Genomic DNA, 14,523 nt, shown 5'->3' with positions numbered 1-14,523 from the left:
AAAAGAAGCCTAAGGGAAATGCAATAATACCCTCTTTGCCCCCCTGTTTGTTTCCTTGAATCTACACATAAAGGCCTGTTGACTTTAACATATGTATTACATATTAAATATATCGGGCCTACTAACTTTGACATAATTTTTCATAATAAACTGATCAGACCTATTGCATCTGAAATAAATACCTCTTCCTAGTGAACCTATCAGGCCTATAGATGTTACCAGTCGCGTATCACCGTAACTTATTTAGGTCCGCTATATTGAGCTTGAGCTTTCCCACGAGGCAACCTCTGTCTCTAAATTACAAAAGTATGTAAATTACAGTAGGCAAGGCAAATAATCTCTCCTAAGAGGGTCTAACAAGGATTCTCACAGGGCAAATATTCTATACCTATGGTTTCTCAGAGTTGGTAACACCAAAACTGATGCCTGCTTTAAAAAATGGTCAGAGGCGGCAATACAATTGAAAGGGCTTTGTATCGGGCAACGGCTGAGGGCCGCAAATGGGCGTACAATTTCTGATAGGAAGGGGGCTAATACCTTTAATAATGGACGCAGGGCAAGTCGCATTAACTATGTCCTGGTAGGCCTGCCTCTGTGGCATTGTGTGAGGGATATGGCCGTAGTTACCCGAGTAGAAAGTGACCATGACCCACTCATTGTCACAATGGTTGGGTTGTTAGGTGATTTTATTTCAATTAGACCAGTACAAGGAGCCAGCGACCTGGTATTGTCTAATGACACATGTTATCTGAGATGGAAAAATGTCTCAAGATCCCAGGAAACATTGACAGCGATGAACACTGAGGTGGACAGGGTATTGAAAGCTTGGGGTCCTGGTGAAAGAAGCCAGATTCCATTGACCCATGTCACCGAGATGCATACAGCACTGTTTGAGCAATTAAAATTGTTTTTTTGCAGGCCTGTCAAGCACCGCCAGGGTAAGAAGAACAAAACGGAGGGATGGTTCACTGATAACTGTCGCCAGTGGCGGAGAACCTTGGGGCTAGCTATAGGTGAAGGTGACCCAGCTAAAGTAAGGTTGGCACGGGACTCCTATAAAAAAGCAGTCAAATCCGCCAAAAAACTTTGGGACCAGGCAAGATGGATAGAGCTTAAGGAAGCATGTGTGGCACGAAACCCTAAAGTATTCTGGGATACGTTTAAGTGGGACAGGGGGGAGGTCCCGGACCCCCCGCCGAATAACGTAGCCCACCATCATTGGGTGGAATATTTTAAACCCCAGTATGCTTCTTTGGAGGACGAACAGTCTATGGGTCCCATTAATATAACTTTCTTCTCTGGTGAGGTGTTTACGTTAGGGGATGTAGATAGGGCTTTGGATACTATTATCCCTAGTCGTGCTCCTGGCATAGATAACATTCCAGGAGATGTGTTTCTAAATTACAAAACCTCATGGCACTTGTACATAAGATATTTAGCAAATGCTATTGCTTGCGGGGACCCAATCCTGGCCTCTTGGAAAGGGGCAGAGATAATACCGGTTTTTAAAAAGGGGGATAAATCCGTTGCAGCCAACTATAGACCAATAAGTCTTATAGACTCCATCCAAAAGATCATGGGCAGACCGATCTTACAGAAGCTTCAGTCATGGATGGATGATGAACATATTCTTACCCCACTGCAAGCCGGCTTTCGACCCCGTACAAGTACCATCGACCAGGTTTTCCGCTTCATTAACATATATTGGAAGACAGTGGTTTTGGGGAAAGGAGCACTGTATGTGGTATTTGTTGATTTAAAAGCAGCCTTCGATCTGGTGCCACGACGTAGGCTGTGGGGAGTCCTAAGTGGAATGGCGATGCCTGATGATTTGCTGTCTCTGGTCATCCGCCTACATGAGGATAACCATGCGCGGGTCCGGTGGGGGGCAAAGGGTGAGGTCACTGATTCATTCCCCGTTGACAGGGGAGTGCGCCAGGGTTGCGTGCTTGCGCCCACCCTGTTCTCGCTCTTCGTGAACGGAGTGGCTGATTTCCTCTTGGAGACCCCCACCGATGCCCCTGTGCTGGCGAAAGAACGCATACCTATCCTCATGTTCGCGGATGATACTTTCTAAGACCCCTAGTGGCTTACAAAAAGCCCTTAGTGGGTTTTATGCCTTCTGCTCGATCCGGGGCCTTGTAATCAATACAGAGAAGACAAAATTTATGACATTTAATGACCACAAATCTTTTCGGGGCAAGGTTTTTTTGAATAATGACCCTCTTGAAAAAGTAGATGCTTTTACGTATTTGGGGGTTATGCTTCAGTCAGACATGAGCTGGTCTAAAAAAATTAATACAGCTACCCTAAAGCATAAGTAACAGGCAGGGATTCTCACAGTTAACTTTAAAACCTCTTTCTCCAAACCAATTAGCCCATTGTTGGAGATTTATGGCCTGAAAGTTCTAAGCTCCACTCTGTATGGTGCGGAATTATGGGGGTTCCAGAATCTATCTACCATAACAGTTGCCGAAAATTCTTTTTGGCGCAAGGTTACCGGCGTCCCGAAAAGTACTCCTATGTGCCCACTATTGTTTGACTTGGGAAGGAAAACAATAAGGGATCTGGCTAAACTTCGCCCTCTTTTATATTGGCGAAGATTGTGGTGTACGGTCGAACTTTCACATTACGCAAGAGGACTAAAAGATGTAATGGACACAGACTGTTTTCATAGGATTAAATGGCTAGGGGAGATAAGGTTGTTGCTGGTGAACCTAGGTCTGAGAGATCTTTGGGAGGATCCCCAAAATGCTTCTTTTCCATCAAAGATGTATTGGGATATGATAACTGCATCAACACTAGCGAAGGGTGCAGTAAAACAACTGTCTGGTCGGTTCCTTGAACTGAAGTTGAAACCTGCACTAGAACCTTTTTGGGACTTTATTGAGAAACCTCTAGACAGGAAGTTATACTTCCAAATGAGGATTGGTACCCTACCCGTTGGATCATTCTCTGGCAACTGGGTTGGGGTTACTATGAAAGTCTGCCCAAAATGTATTGAGAAGCAAGAAACTGTTAGTCATTTGTTGTTTTTTTGCCCACTGTATAAAAAGCCTTGTGCAATGTGGGTTAAACCTATTTGTAAGCTTTTGGGCTTTAGGAAGCATGATGAGGCTTTAAGAATCCTCACAACAGACCCATCACAGCCAATAAAAATCGCCATGGCTAAGTTTTTAGGCTGGGCCTGGACCATTAGATCTAGGGCGTTGTCTCGGGTTGTCTGATTGAATTAGTCTAAGTTATGAAGATAGGTTAAACCATGGTATGAATTGCCTGGGATATTTTGAGCGTACATCTATGAAATTGCTTTTAGAACTAATTTACTCTGCAGTATCTACTGTTTAATTTGCTATTAAATGTTTTAGACTTCAGAATATTTATTATCTTAATATTTGTTGTAATGTATGTTGCTTTTATGACAAAACTGTCGAATAAAGCTACTATTGAGTTGAGTTGAATGCCTGCTTTGGTAATCTGTGAGATTTCATGTAACAAATATGTAGGATTTAATACAGAGTAATAACGATCGACTCCTGAATACCAATAAATAAAGGACTTTAACCATTTTTTTCTGAATAAATATGTCTGGCCTACTGCCTCAATCATCACTTTTTAGTTCGAGCCTGGGCAGCGCATGGGCTGCTCTGTGAGGCATGCTGTATTCCGGTATGGACTTGAAGCTCAGCCCACTCTCCGCCCATATTTTCCATTGGCTTGTGTCATTCTCCTTTGTAAACTGTGACTTTTCATTGGTCAATAGGCTTTGTAGTCCCTCCTTAGTACCTCCTTGTCTTATCTTGTAACCTCCCATAAGGACTAGCCCTCTTACATGTATTGTTACTTGGTAGGCTTTAATTACAGCCTCCAAGCGCTATTTCCATAAATTGTTTTAACCTGCCTGCTGTTGCAGGCAAGACAAGCTCTCCCCTAACGCTTTATTTAGTTTTTTATAGCACGACACGCCATAGGGGTGGCAACGCCTTTGGCTTATTTGCGGTGCTGAACATGCCAGCATGTTTTTTTAAAACTATTTATTCACTTTTTGTTGTTGTTTACAAGACCCCCGTGCCGCGATTTAACGGTAATAGAGGCCACGTCCCTTTCGTTAGATGCGGCTCGTCTAAAGAAAGGGGCGTGGCCTCTGTTAACGTGAAAGCACCGCATGGCGCGCTTGTAAACAAAAAATATGTGCAATGCAATTAGGTCTTGCATTTGCGAGAATTTAAGCTATTGTCATTTACAATGCCAATAGCTCAAACTCTCTAAATGCAAAACCTATTGCATTGCAAATGCTTGTTATAATAAACAATCAGGCCTAGAAACATTATTATTGGCTTGTCACTGTTGGAAACTGGGTTATTAGTAGGGGCAAATGTATATCTGCCCCTGGCAATAGGGCGGCTGCCACAATATAAGGCTCGGTACTGGTCTTAGAAAATGATTCCCATGCTCGAACCTTGGTAGCTGGCTGTGAGCAGGCAGGCTTAACTTCAAAGACCGGTATGTTAAGGAATTAAAAACACAAATTCAGTAAATAATTAAGACACAACACACAATAAAAATCCAACACCAATTTATAAAAATAGGAAATATTTTTTTCTTTAAAATGACACAAAAAAAAACAATGTAGGGAACAGGAATTATGAATTTTTAAAGATTTAGCTCTATATAGCACATAGAAACCTGTAACGCCTATTGGGACATCTGATCGCGCTAGACTGGGTCAAAGTCAACGTTTCAGGCCAGCTGCAATGAGCCCTGCATGTCTACCCCCTGCGGTAGCTCTTGGTAAAAGTTTTTACCTTCTGTCTTAGAAACTTTTCTGGAGCTTTTCTTTGCGGGGTCCCTCGAAGCTCTTAGCCAGTCCGGATTTGATGAGGGTTCGCGACGAGCTCTTGTCAAACTAATGGAAGTCCAACCTCCGTAGCTTTCCAGCGGGACCAGGATCCTTGCCAGCTCGCTGTTGGAAGTGGGAGCTTGGCTCTGGCAATTGGTCCCGGTCACCTTTTCTACATTCGGACTTAGAAACATTTACGGAGCTTTTTCTTCAGGGGTCCCTGGCTGCTCTTCACCAGGCTGGCTTTGGTGAGGGTTCGCCGGCTTGGGTTTCCGCCTACACCCGGTCACACTCTGGAAGTCAGACCTCCAGAGCTTTTCAGCGGGACGAACCTGGACGGCAGGCCAAGTCGCGGTTGAGGGTCGCCGGCTTGGCTGACAAGGTCAAGCCGGTCCCCTTATTGAGCTTTTTTCCAAAGTTGCTCCAAGCCTCTCCAAACTTCTGGAACTTCTTGTTGAAGTTCCCCAAAGTGTCCACAACTTACTCCAAGGGTCTGGAATCTCTGAGATGGTAGTTGAAAGTTTGGGACTTCAGTTCCCACGATCCACTTAGACATGACCCTCACAAATCCACTAGTAGTTCTCCAGGCTGGGGATTCTTGTTGGTGATGCTCCATGTGAGTTCTGTGAACCTGTAGCTTGCAGGGAGTCCACCTTTAGTCCTTTTGAAGCAAGGAAGTCCACAGGGCTTTAGTTCAAGATTGTCCAACAGCTGCAATCTTCAGAGTGCAGGGCCTGGTTGGTGCAAATCAGGCTCCTTAGAAGGGACCCTTCTTCTCTCAAGTTTCAAGCAGAGGATCTGAGAGGCTCTTTCCCTCTCAGATACTTATTCCAAGTTCTCTGGGTCAAGCAGGAGGTCACTCCTGTCCAGTGAGGTGCAGGGCAACACCCCAGGATATGACCACATCCTCCAAAGAGTGGCAGTATTTTCTCCCGGAGAGCACTATTTTTCCAAAATTAATCACGGCTAATTTTCCAGCAGAGGGAGCAGAACTAACTAAAGCAGCCCACAGGAGGGCTTCATCTGCATAGGTCCACTCCCCTTACATCTGGGAATTCACTGGGAGCAAAATCTGGGGGGACTGGAGGACAACGAGTGGCCGGAGGCCTCAGCGTCTCCCGAGAGGTTGCAATAAAATCTAGGCTCTGCATTGTCCCGTTAAAATTCCTACACAGATGCTATAATGCATGCAGCACTATGCCGAAAATGGGCAGGGCAACGTGTGTATCCGGAACTGCGGCCAAGAGGGTACGTTTTTTCCACATGCTGTGGAGCTGTCCAATAATCCAACACTATTGGAAGTCAGTCATTGCTTTCCTCAACATGTGTGTGGGGGGCCGCATGGAGGCCTCCGCGAAGTGGTGTCTCTTGAATGTCTGTGAGGTGACTGATCTTACTCGTATGGACCAGATCTGAATGACATTGGGGGGTGATGGTGACCAAGCGCAATATTGCGCATTTGCGGAGGGCGGAACTAGCACCGCAACTGAGTGAGTGGAAGCGGGACATGGATCGGTGCATGCTGGAGGAGAGAGTGGTTTATGAAAGCAGAGGCTTTCCCAAAAAAATGGGCCAAGATATGGGGGAAAGTGAATGATCATCGAGGCCGGTTATGTGTCCCTATTGACAGTCGTGGTTTTGATCCTGTAGCTCTGGAGTGCCCAGACCCTAGTGCTATCCTGTGAATTGATGGAGGCTGGGTAGAGGGACCAGGGTATTTGAGTGGCTGATGGGGGTTCTAATTTACCAGATTGTCTTGATGCTGCATTGTATAATACTTGCTGTCGCTGTTATTTTGTTTGCTTGCCTTGCAATAAATAGATCTTTTAAAAATAAAATCGCATTCGGGAATTCGGTTTCGGTAATCCCAGTCGAAAAAATCGGGAGATCACCTATTTGGCTGTTTAATTATTTGCTATCATGAACTTTATGTGTATTTTTTTATTTATCTCCACCATATACTTATTCATACTTTTTCGCAGTGCATACATGTATGATACACTTATTGTTTCCCTCAATCCATATGTATTCTTTGCTTTGTTCATAAGTATTATTGGAATGTCATTTTTGTTTGTATTTTCTTTTTTCTATTGAGTGTAATGTATTGTATCCACGTTGCCACCACAGCAAACCATTGTGTCTGAGGAAGGTACTTCACAGTATCCCTCTTTAATACTCATGTTGCGCTCTCCAGTGCAGAATGTTACAGTGAGGCCACATGGCAGCGTCTCCTAATAGGGGAATGTGTGGTAAAGGCTCATGTCTGAATCCACTGGTGATAGCCAAAAGATGTAGTGTAAGGATTCGTGTACACACACCCTGGTAGAGATAGGAAGAGTTGTTGAAATGCCTCATGTCTGTGTTTCCTGGTAGAGAAGTGTTCTAAGGCTCACCGACTTGCATCCCGCACTTTTCTATTCTAGAAAAAGACACGAACGGAGACATACTATGGGTCTGGTGCTATCCCTCCATATCAGCCGAGCTCCGGGGTCTCCTGCTACGGAAGTGCTGCCTAGCACACGAGAACAAAGGCCTGCACCCCTTCCTCTTCGGCCAGTTCAAGAGGACCTGGTTCTACATCGCTGCCATGCACGTGACTGACCCTGCAGCACTGACGAAGGCAAGAGACAATCTATTGATGGTATTTGCAGGAGTTTTGAGGCTAACTCTTTGGGGAACGTTAGAGTCCAAGATCTAGCGAAAACATTGAAAATGTTGCAATGTAACAGTGTGTCAGCTGTGCTGGAGAATGGGGGTTGCACGTGCAGCCAGTAGCCGTGCATACTTTTTATTACGTTTTTTTAAATGTATCCTAAGCGCCATTAAACACTAGGTTAACAACCAGTTTATAAATAGTATTAACATAACAAAAAGGAAATAGCGAGAAAAAAGAAATAAATGCAACATTTCCCAAGTTTGTTAAAGCCAATAGGCCTGTTTTTTTCAGTTTTTTTTAAAAATCAAAATGCTTCCTCATGGGGTGGCATTTTTTTTTTTTTTGCGTGATTGTGTTGAGTAGATGACTACGAAATTGAGTCAAAGGGGTAAATATCTCAAAGGATGAGTGATTGAATACATGACTGAATTTATGAGTTTATATACAAATTGGTGAGTGGATGAATGGGTGAGTAAAAAGATGGTTGAATGCACTGATGACTGTATGGATGAATGGCTTGGTAAGACAAGTAAGTGCACGGATGGCTGCACTCATGTTAATGGCGAGAGGCTATACTCTACTCGAGAGGCTACACTTTACTCATGGTGCTTATGACTTACAAATTCAGCCATCCCTTTTGTAGTAAGTGTCGGTCTCCCGTTGATGCTGGTTCACTTCTGGCATAAACCAGTGGCCTTAAAAGCCCCTAGTTAATGAACTCCTGAAACCTGAGACTTGAACCCCTACATGGTCTCGGACGCTGCATTTCTAATACTGTTTCTGTTTATTATACCCTGCTACAGACCGATTTAAATAGAGATGAGGTACTACATTTCAGCTTGTGTTCAAGATACGCGACCAAAGAAACTGTGCCCAGGCCAAAACTGCAACAGACCTCACTGTCTCAGTATCGCTTAGCAGAAGAATCCTTATGTTACAGGCTTATGGGAGAAACCTCAATCAACAATCTATGGCTGCAGAAGACCTTCAGCACTGGGTTTAAGCAGCCCCTTGGCATTTGTAATTTCTTTCTCACTTGAAACTGCTTTATCATGCACATCTTTTTACGATCCGTGTATGTCTTCGGTTCATGCTCTTTCACTCCGGGCATGAACCAGTGGCAACAAAATCATTCCAAAAGTGGATGGACTCGTAAAACTTCAGACACTATTCAGTGTGTGTTCACCGTGATCAGTGCCTTTCTCCAGTTCATGGTCTTTAACTCCTGGCAAGAATCAGTAACAGTGGTAACTTTTCACGGGGAAACTCCTACAACTTCTCCACCAATAAAAGACCTTTCATGAAATAAGCACTAGAAAGGCCTTATGCACTGGACAGCAGCACTTGTGAGCATTATCAGATAATTTCAATCTATATTGTAGAATGTCCTTTTTCGAGTTATCCTTCTGTGGTCATTCTCTGACTCCTGTTTATGTTCATGCACTCCTGCATTTATCTTTTAGTGATCAGTGTGACCCTGCTCTTTATACTCATTTAATTCTGGCATGAATCTATAATCACCAGTGGATGCACTAAGAAGACCTTAGGATATAAGCAAACTGAGCATTTCCATATTCTTTCAACCAAGAGGCTGTTACATTGACATATAATACCAATACATCAAGCTCAGCAATGCAAGCTCTCCATGAGCAGTGCAGTCCTAGTCCAAACAAATAACGTAAGGTGAGCGAGAGAATTCGTCTTCTGGGATGGAGCCAAGCCCACTCTTTGTTATTTTAAAGATTTGATAAAACATCTGATGGCCATGTAAAGCTGCCTGTAGCCAGTCGTAACCAAGAGCAAAGAATTGGTGTGCCTTGATTAGATCATTTGTCTGTATGTCTTGATTAAATATGCATGTTTACCTTCGCTACCATCTGTATTTCCCCCGTCTCAGGACATCTAATAAGAGTTTGGAAATCTCAATAGATTCTGCCCTGCAGGTTCCAAAACATTTCCTCAAAGCTCGCCAGCAATGTTGCTGAATGCAGGGGTAGTCCAATGCTAAGGGTTACCTAGTATTGATTCCATTGCGTTCATCACTGTATACTACCTGTCCCTTAAACCCACTTTTGTAGGTTCTTTACTATCCCTGTTTTCTATCAGAGCCACTGCTTATGTCTTTCGTGTATTCTCTGGTTCAGTTTCTCATATTGAAAAATAAGTACAGGTTCCCTAAAACAAGTGCTGGTGCCCACCACCTGCAATCATCTCTTCTAATTGGTGGCTTCCCCACCAACTTGTGTTTCTCTCTTAATTTTGTAATGTGGGGTTCATGGACATTTAATCAAACCAAAATGCCTGGCACTGTACTGGCTTCAGCTGTCCGAGCTGCATCAAAGCTTTCCAAGTAGGACCACATCACAGCTGCGTTTGCACTCACTACATTGAATATGTGTGAATGGATAGTGAAATCTAATGTTTTTGAGTCTTCCCTTCGCAGAGCTTGAGTGCCTTGAATTTGTTGATCCACACTCCAGTTCGTTTACTCACAATTTTGTTATATTCATATTTTTTCTTAACAAGTCGACCCAGGATGTCTTTATTATCTAACGCCTCAACATGTGATGTTTCTAGGAGTTTAATTTCTTTCTCCAGTGACTCAAGTTCTAAATTTAGTTTTTTATTGATCTTTGCTTTAATTCCAATGATGACCCCCCTGATGGTCGCCTTAAGCGCATCCCACAGTGTGAATGTGTCTGTACCTGGGAGGTCGTTTTCCTTAATGTAGTCCTTAATAGCAGTTTCGATCTTTACTCTGTTTACTGGGTCAGAGAGTACCTCATCATTAAAGCGCCACCTTTTAGGAGGTAGGCTGGAATGAGTACCTACAAGTTTGGTGTTAAAGCTAGAGTGATCTGACACTAGTTTAGGGGCTATATCCGTTTGGTCTATAAGATGTGTGAATGTACCGGAGATTAGAATGTAGTCAGTCCTAGTATAGGAATTATGCGGGCTGAATAAAATGTATAATCCCTAGTATCTGGGTGCTGAAGGCGCCATGAGTCTAAGGTTGAACTTGGAGCAGATTTTGTTCAGAACCTAATGCGAGCGAGTGGGTTGGTATCTACACTTTGATTGACAGTCTATAAGGGGATCTAACGGCAGGTTAAAATTGCTGCCTACTATGATGAGGTCATCTGAAGGAAAGCTCTCAATTGTATTCGATATCTTTTCGCCGAAGGTGGGCTCATCGGAGTTAGGGCCATAGATGTTGAGCACGTGAATGGGGTCATCTCCTCTCTTCAGGTGTGTGACTAACATACTCCCATCATCGTGTGTGTGTGTGTGAGACAGTGGTGATATTGGATTTTCTAGCTATAAGGGTAATGACTCCTTTTTTCTTATGGTCTGCCGGTGAGCAGGAAATATGGGAGATCCAGTTGTGCTTGATGAAGCCAACATCCTCCTCTGAGAGTTTCGTTTCTTGGAGAAGTATGATGTCGCCCTTTGTTTTGGCGAAGTAGTCAAATATTTTCCTATGCTTAACCGGGTGATTGAGCCCTTTTACGTTTAGGGATACTATGTTAAGATCCTCTGCTATATCCTTAGTCTGAGAAATCGTCCGGTCTAGAGGTTGCTATATATATGATTCAGCATATGGAGTATGTGTGTTTATTGATGTCCTTGTTATCTGCACTATAGTTTTTAGACTCCTACTGAAGATCAACTGAAAGGAACTTCTCACATTAATGCTCATATGGGGTCTGTCTCTGACCATGTATTTGAAATAGAGCATTCCTGACATTTCAACACAATTCAAGGAGCGAATAGAACTTACATAAAATAAAAAGCAAACAACCACAAGTACATTTACCCTCTGTCTCTCCTCCCCACCCCCCCCCCGCCCTCCCTGAGAGAATCGAATGCATGAGCTGCGATAGCAGGTCCGTCAATAGGCATCTTGGAGGATAATAATTTGAAGATTGTTGCATCTGGTGAAACATATCTGAAATAACTATAGAACCTACTTATAGCAGTGATAATTACGACTACTATTATGAACAGGTGCAATATTGTGAACCACAAGAATGTCTCTAACCGCTAGTGGTAAGTATGCCTTGTTCTATAACGTATATTAACGTATTAACTTGTTAACTTGGTATACAGCGAGAGAGCTATGAGACAACTCGCCCAGAATAAGCGTTGAATTCTTAATATAAATGTAACTGAGGGTAAGTTTGGTATTTGCCATGAAGGACATAGAACATTATTGTAACAATTGTGCTAGTTTAATTACTTAGCTGCAGCGGGCAAAAACCAATAAGATTATACAGTTGCAATTGTGCAGGTGCATGGGTATAAGAAGGGTGAACCAGATATCATAACTCAAAGGATATCAAGTCTTTTGTTTATTGGATGCTCCTGCGGAAAGTTCCATCTCTTGAATTGGAGCTGCTTCCCGGTGCCGCGCCAGTTCTTGGGGGTTTGTGAAGAAGTATGATTTGCCATTTTCAACAATTCTAAACTTAGAAGGGCCTGAAAATGAGAATGGAATGTTTTTTTCCTCTCAATTTGTCCCGTAATTGAGGGACTCCATTCCTCGTGTCTACCGTCTCCTTTGAGTATTCTTGTGTAAAGTTAATTCTGTGGCTTTCCCAGGTTACCTGGTGGTTTTTCCTGGCGAAGTTTAGGATAGCCTCCGTATGTTGGTAGCGTAGCGGTTTGCATATCATGGGACGAGTTCCTTTTCTGTTTGAGGAATTGAACGTCGGTATCCTATGCACTCTGTCCATTTCCAAGCCATGGTACAAATTTATCCCAGTTATCATGGGTATCCAGGATTCTAGGAAGGCCATTCATGAACCTGCAGCATCCTCTGGAATACCAAAAATGTGTATATTGCCTCGTCTATTTCGGTCTTCCAATTCCGCTGCTTGTTTTTTAAGCTCACTAGTGACGTTTCAGAGGTGTTTAATTTACTTAGCCTGGGTGGCTACATCTTCGACGTCGCTTATTTTTTGCTCTGCGTTGCTGATTTTTGAGTTCATAGTGTTCATGTCTGCCTAGATGGCTGTGAGCTCCAACTGCATGGAATCTGTATTTTGTTTAGTGGATTTTGCCAAGTCATGAACTTCCGCTAATTTTTTAAATATCATGTACATTGTGCTATTTAGATCAGGTTTGACCTTGATTGGGGAGTCCGAAATAACTGGTTCCGCTTTTGCCTTTTTAAAAGAAGCTCTGCTTTCTTTGTCATCCATCTTCGTGTCGTGGAGTGTGAGTAGTTGGCACCAACTTCTCTTCTGTGTTTGTGAGGAAGATGTAAGAAAATTGTTTGTGGTTAGGGACACTCACAGGACTTCGTTGCTGTTAGGTAGTATTGCTGGTTCCGTTGGGTATTAGTAGACTGTTGGCGCTTTTTTCTTCTCCTCCTGGTCGTCCGCCTCAGATTGGCAGGTGTCCACCACATGTAACACACAGCAACTCAATTTGCTTCTGAACTGCGCCCGTATGATAGCTTGTGTTGGGTTTGGCGCTTATTTCTATCCCTTCTGATCGTCAGCCTCAGGTTGGCAGGTGTCTTCAAAATGCAACTCACACCAATTCACAGCGCCTGGCGGTCGTTGCGATGGCAATGAAGGCAGTGCGGGCAGAGTGTTGGTTCGCAGATGTTGTGGCAGTGTGTTGGCGCACGTTTAGACTGTGTATTTGACTGTGCGTTTATACAGCATTTAGACAGTGGTATTCTCTACACATCCCCCTATTGGACCTCAGGAGGACATTGCGGAGATGGCGCGTGGTAGCTCAAAGGTTTGCAGCGGCCATAATGCGCACAATGGCTTTGGTACGCAAATGAACGCTGCGTACACTGCTCAGCACTCTCTATTCCGCCACAGATGTCACAGATGTCTCCTGAAGCTCATCGAAGACCGTTCTGGCGCAGTTATGTGGCTTTATTATCAGACCTAGAGTGTCAGTGTCAACGCAGCATTCATACGGAGAGGTTTTGGCACTCGTTACTACACCCACAGACTTTCTGTCTCTACTCCGCCATTTTGGATTCAGGCTACTCGAGCTGGTCCTGCGAAGATAATCACAGCAGGCGCTGTGGTTACCAATGGATGATGGCGGGTGATGGCAATGTGGGCACAGGTGTACCCTGAATCACGCTGTATATGTTAGCACTAGCAGTGATGTAAGGACGAGGAGGTATAGATATCTACCAGCAGGGAAGCCATTGCAGGGTCAGGCAGAACGTGCTGCTAACTGGAGGCACCAAGAGGTTTATTCTTCCTGCTGCAAACTTTAGCATATTGCACCCACCTTCATGGTCAGTAGATCTCACAGGGTGATGCAGCGAAGCAGCTTAATCACCATTTACGGTAGCTCCATATCTTTCTTGATCGTCTCGGGCATCGCCGCCATTTTGTGCATTCCAGGCTCCGCTCACTTCGTTTCAGGCTTGCTGATCTTCTGGGCAATTGGCACGAGAGCACCCGGTCGCAATCTGTGCCTCATGTCATTACGGGAACAAATCTGGCCTCCGTTTTGTTATCCGCTTGTTTTTACCACAGATTTCAGCTCTAATCGCTCCTCCGTTTGCCGAGCGACGGGATTTGGCAGCCATTGCCGCTGCCGTCCAAGCCACGCCCCCTATTTGTGTGATTTTTAAGGAATATTCTTAGTTTTCCAAAGTCAACACTTTTTTGGGAGAAAAAGTTTCAATGTTATTCTATGAGGAAATACAGGTTATCGGTTTCGAGGTAAGTAATCGGTCTTTTGAGTTAGGGTTCTGAGGTTAGACTCGGGGGTCTCCCAGGGTCAGTGATGCACTGTTGTTGCACCCTCAGCGGCACTCGGGCGTCCGGGTGCAGAGTGTTGAGGACCAATGTTATCCTATGGAGGATAGGGGGACTCCGGTTGGTGGCTGCTGGCAAGCAGGCCACAGGGTTGTGGGAGCAAAGCCTCTAGGGTTAAGCTCAGGGCAAGTTGGCGTCCAAGTTAGCACCAAAGGGGCACCTTCAGCGGTACTAGGGCGGTCAGGTGCAGGGTGCTGTTTTGAGGTCGGGTGCCCTGTTGATTT

The 14,523-nt window shown here is 44.1% G+C and overlaps 1 protein-coding gene across 1 annotated transcript in view; it reads left to right on the top strand.

Annotated features, from left to right (window-relative positions):
- The window catches only part of DENND10 (DENN domain containing 10), a 192,989-nt gene that overhangs the window by 49,541 nt on the left and 128,925 nt on the right, over window positions 1–14,523 (top strand). The window contains exon 2 of the mRNA XM_085602954.1: window positions 7,264–7,460. Within this exon, the coding sequence (XP_085459080.1) occupies window positions 7,264–7,460 (197 nt within the window). The remainder of the gene's footprint in view (window positions 1–7,263; window positions 7,461–14,523) is intronic.

The sequence above is a fragment of the Triturus cristatus genome, chromosome 1_2 (genome assembly GCF_964204655.1).
Source record: "Triturus cristatus chromosome 1_2, aTriCri1.1, whole genome shotgun sequence".
Lineage (NCBI taxonomy): Eukaryota > Metazoa > Chordata > Amphibia > Caudata > Salamandridae > Triturus > Triturus cristatus.
The sequence above is the reverse complement of the archived record's forward strand: the minus strand, read 5'-3'. Positions and strand labels throughout refer to the sequence as shown.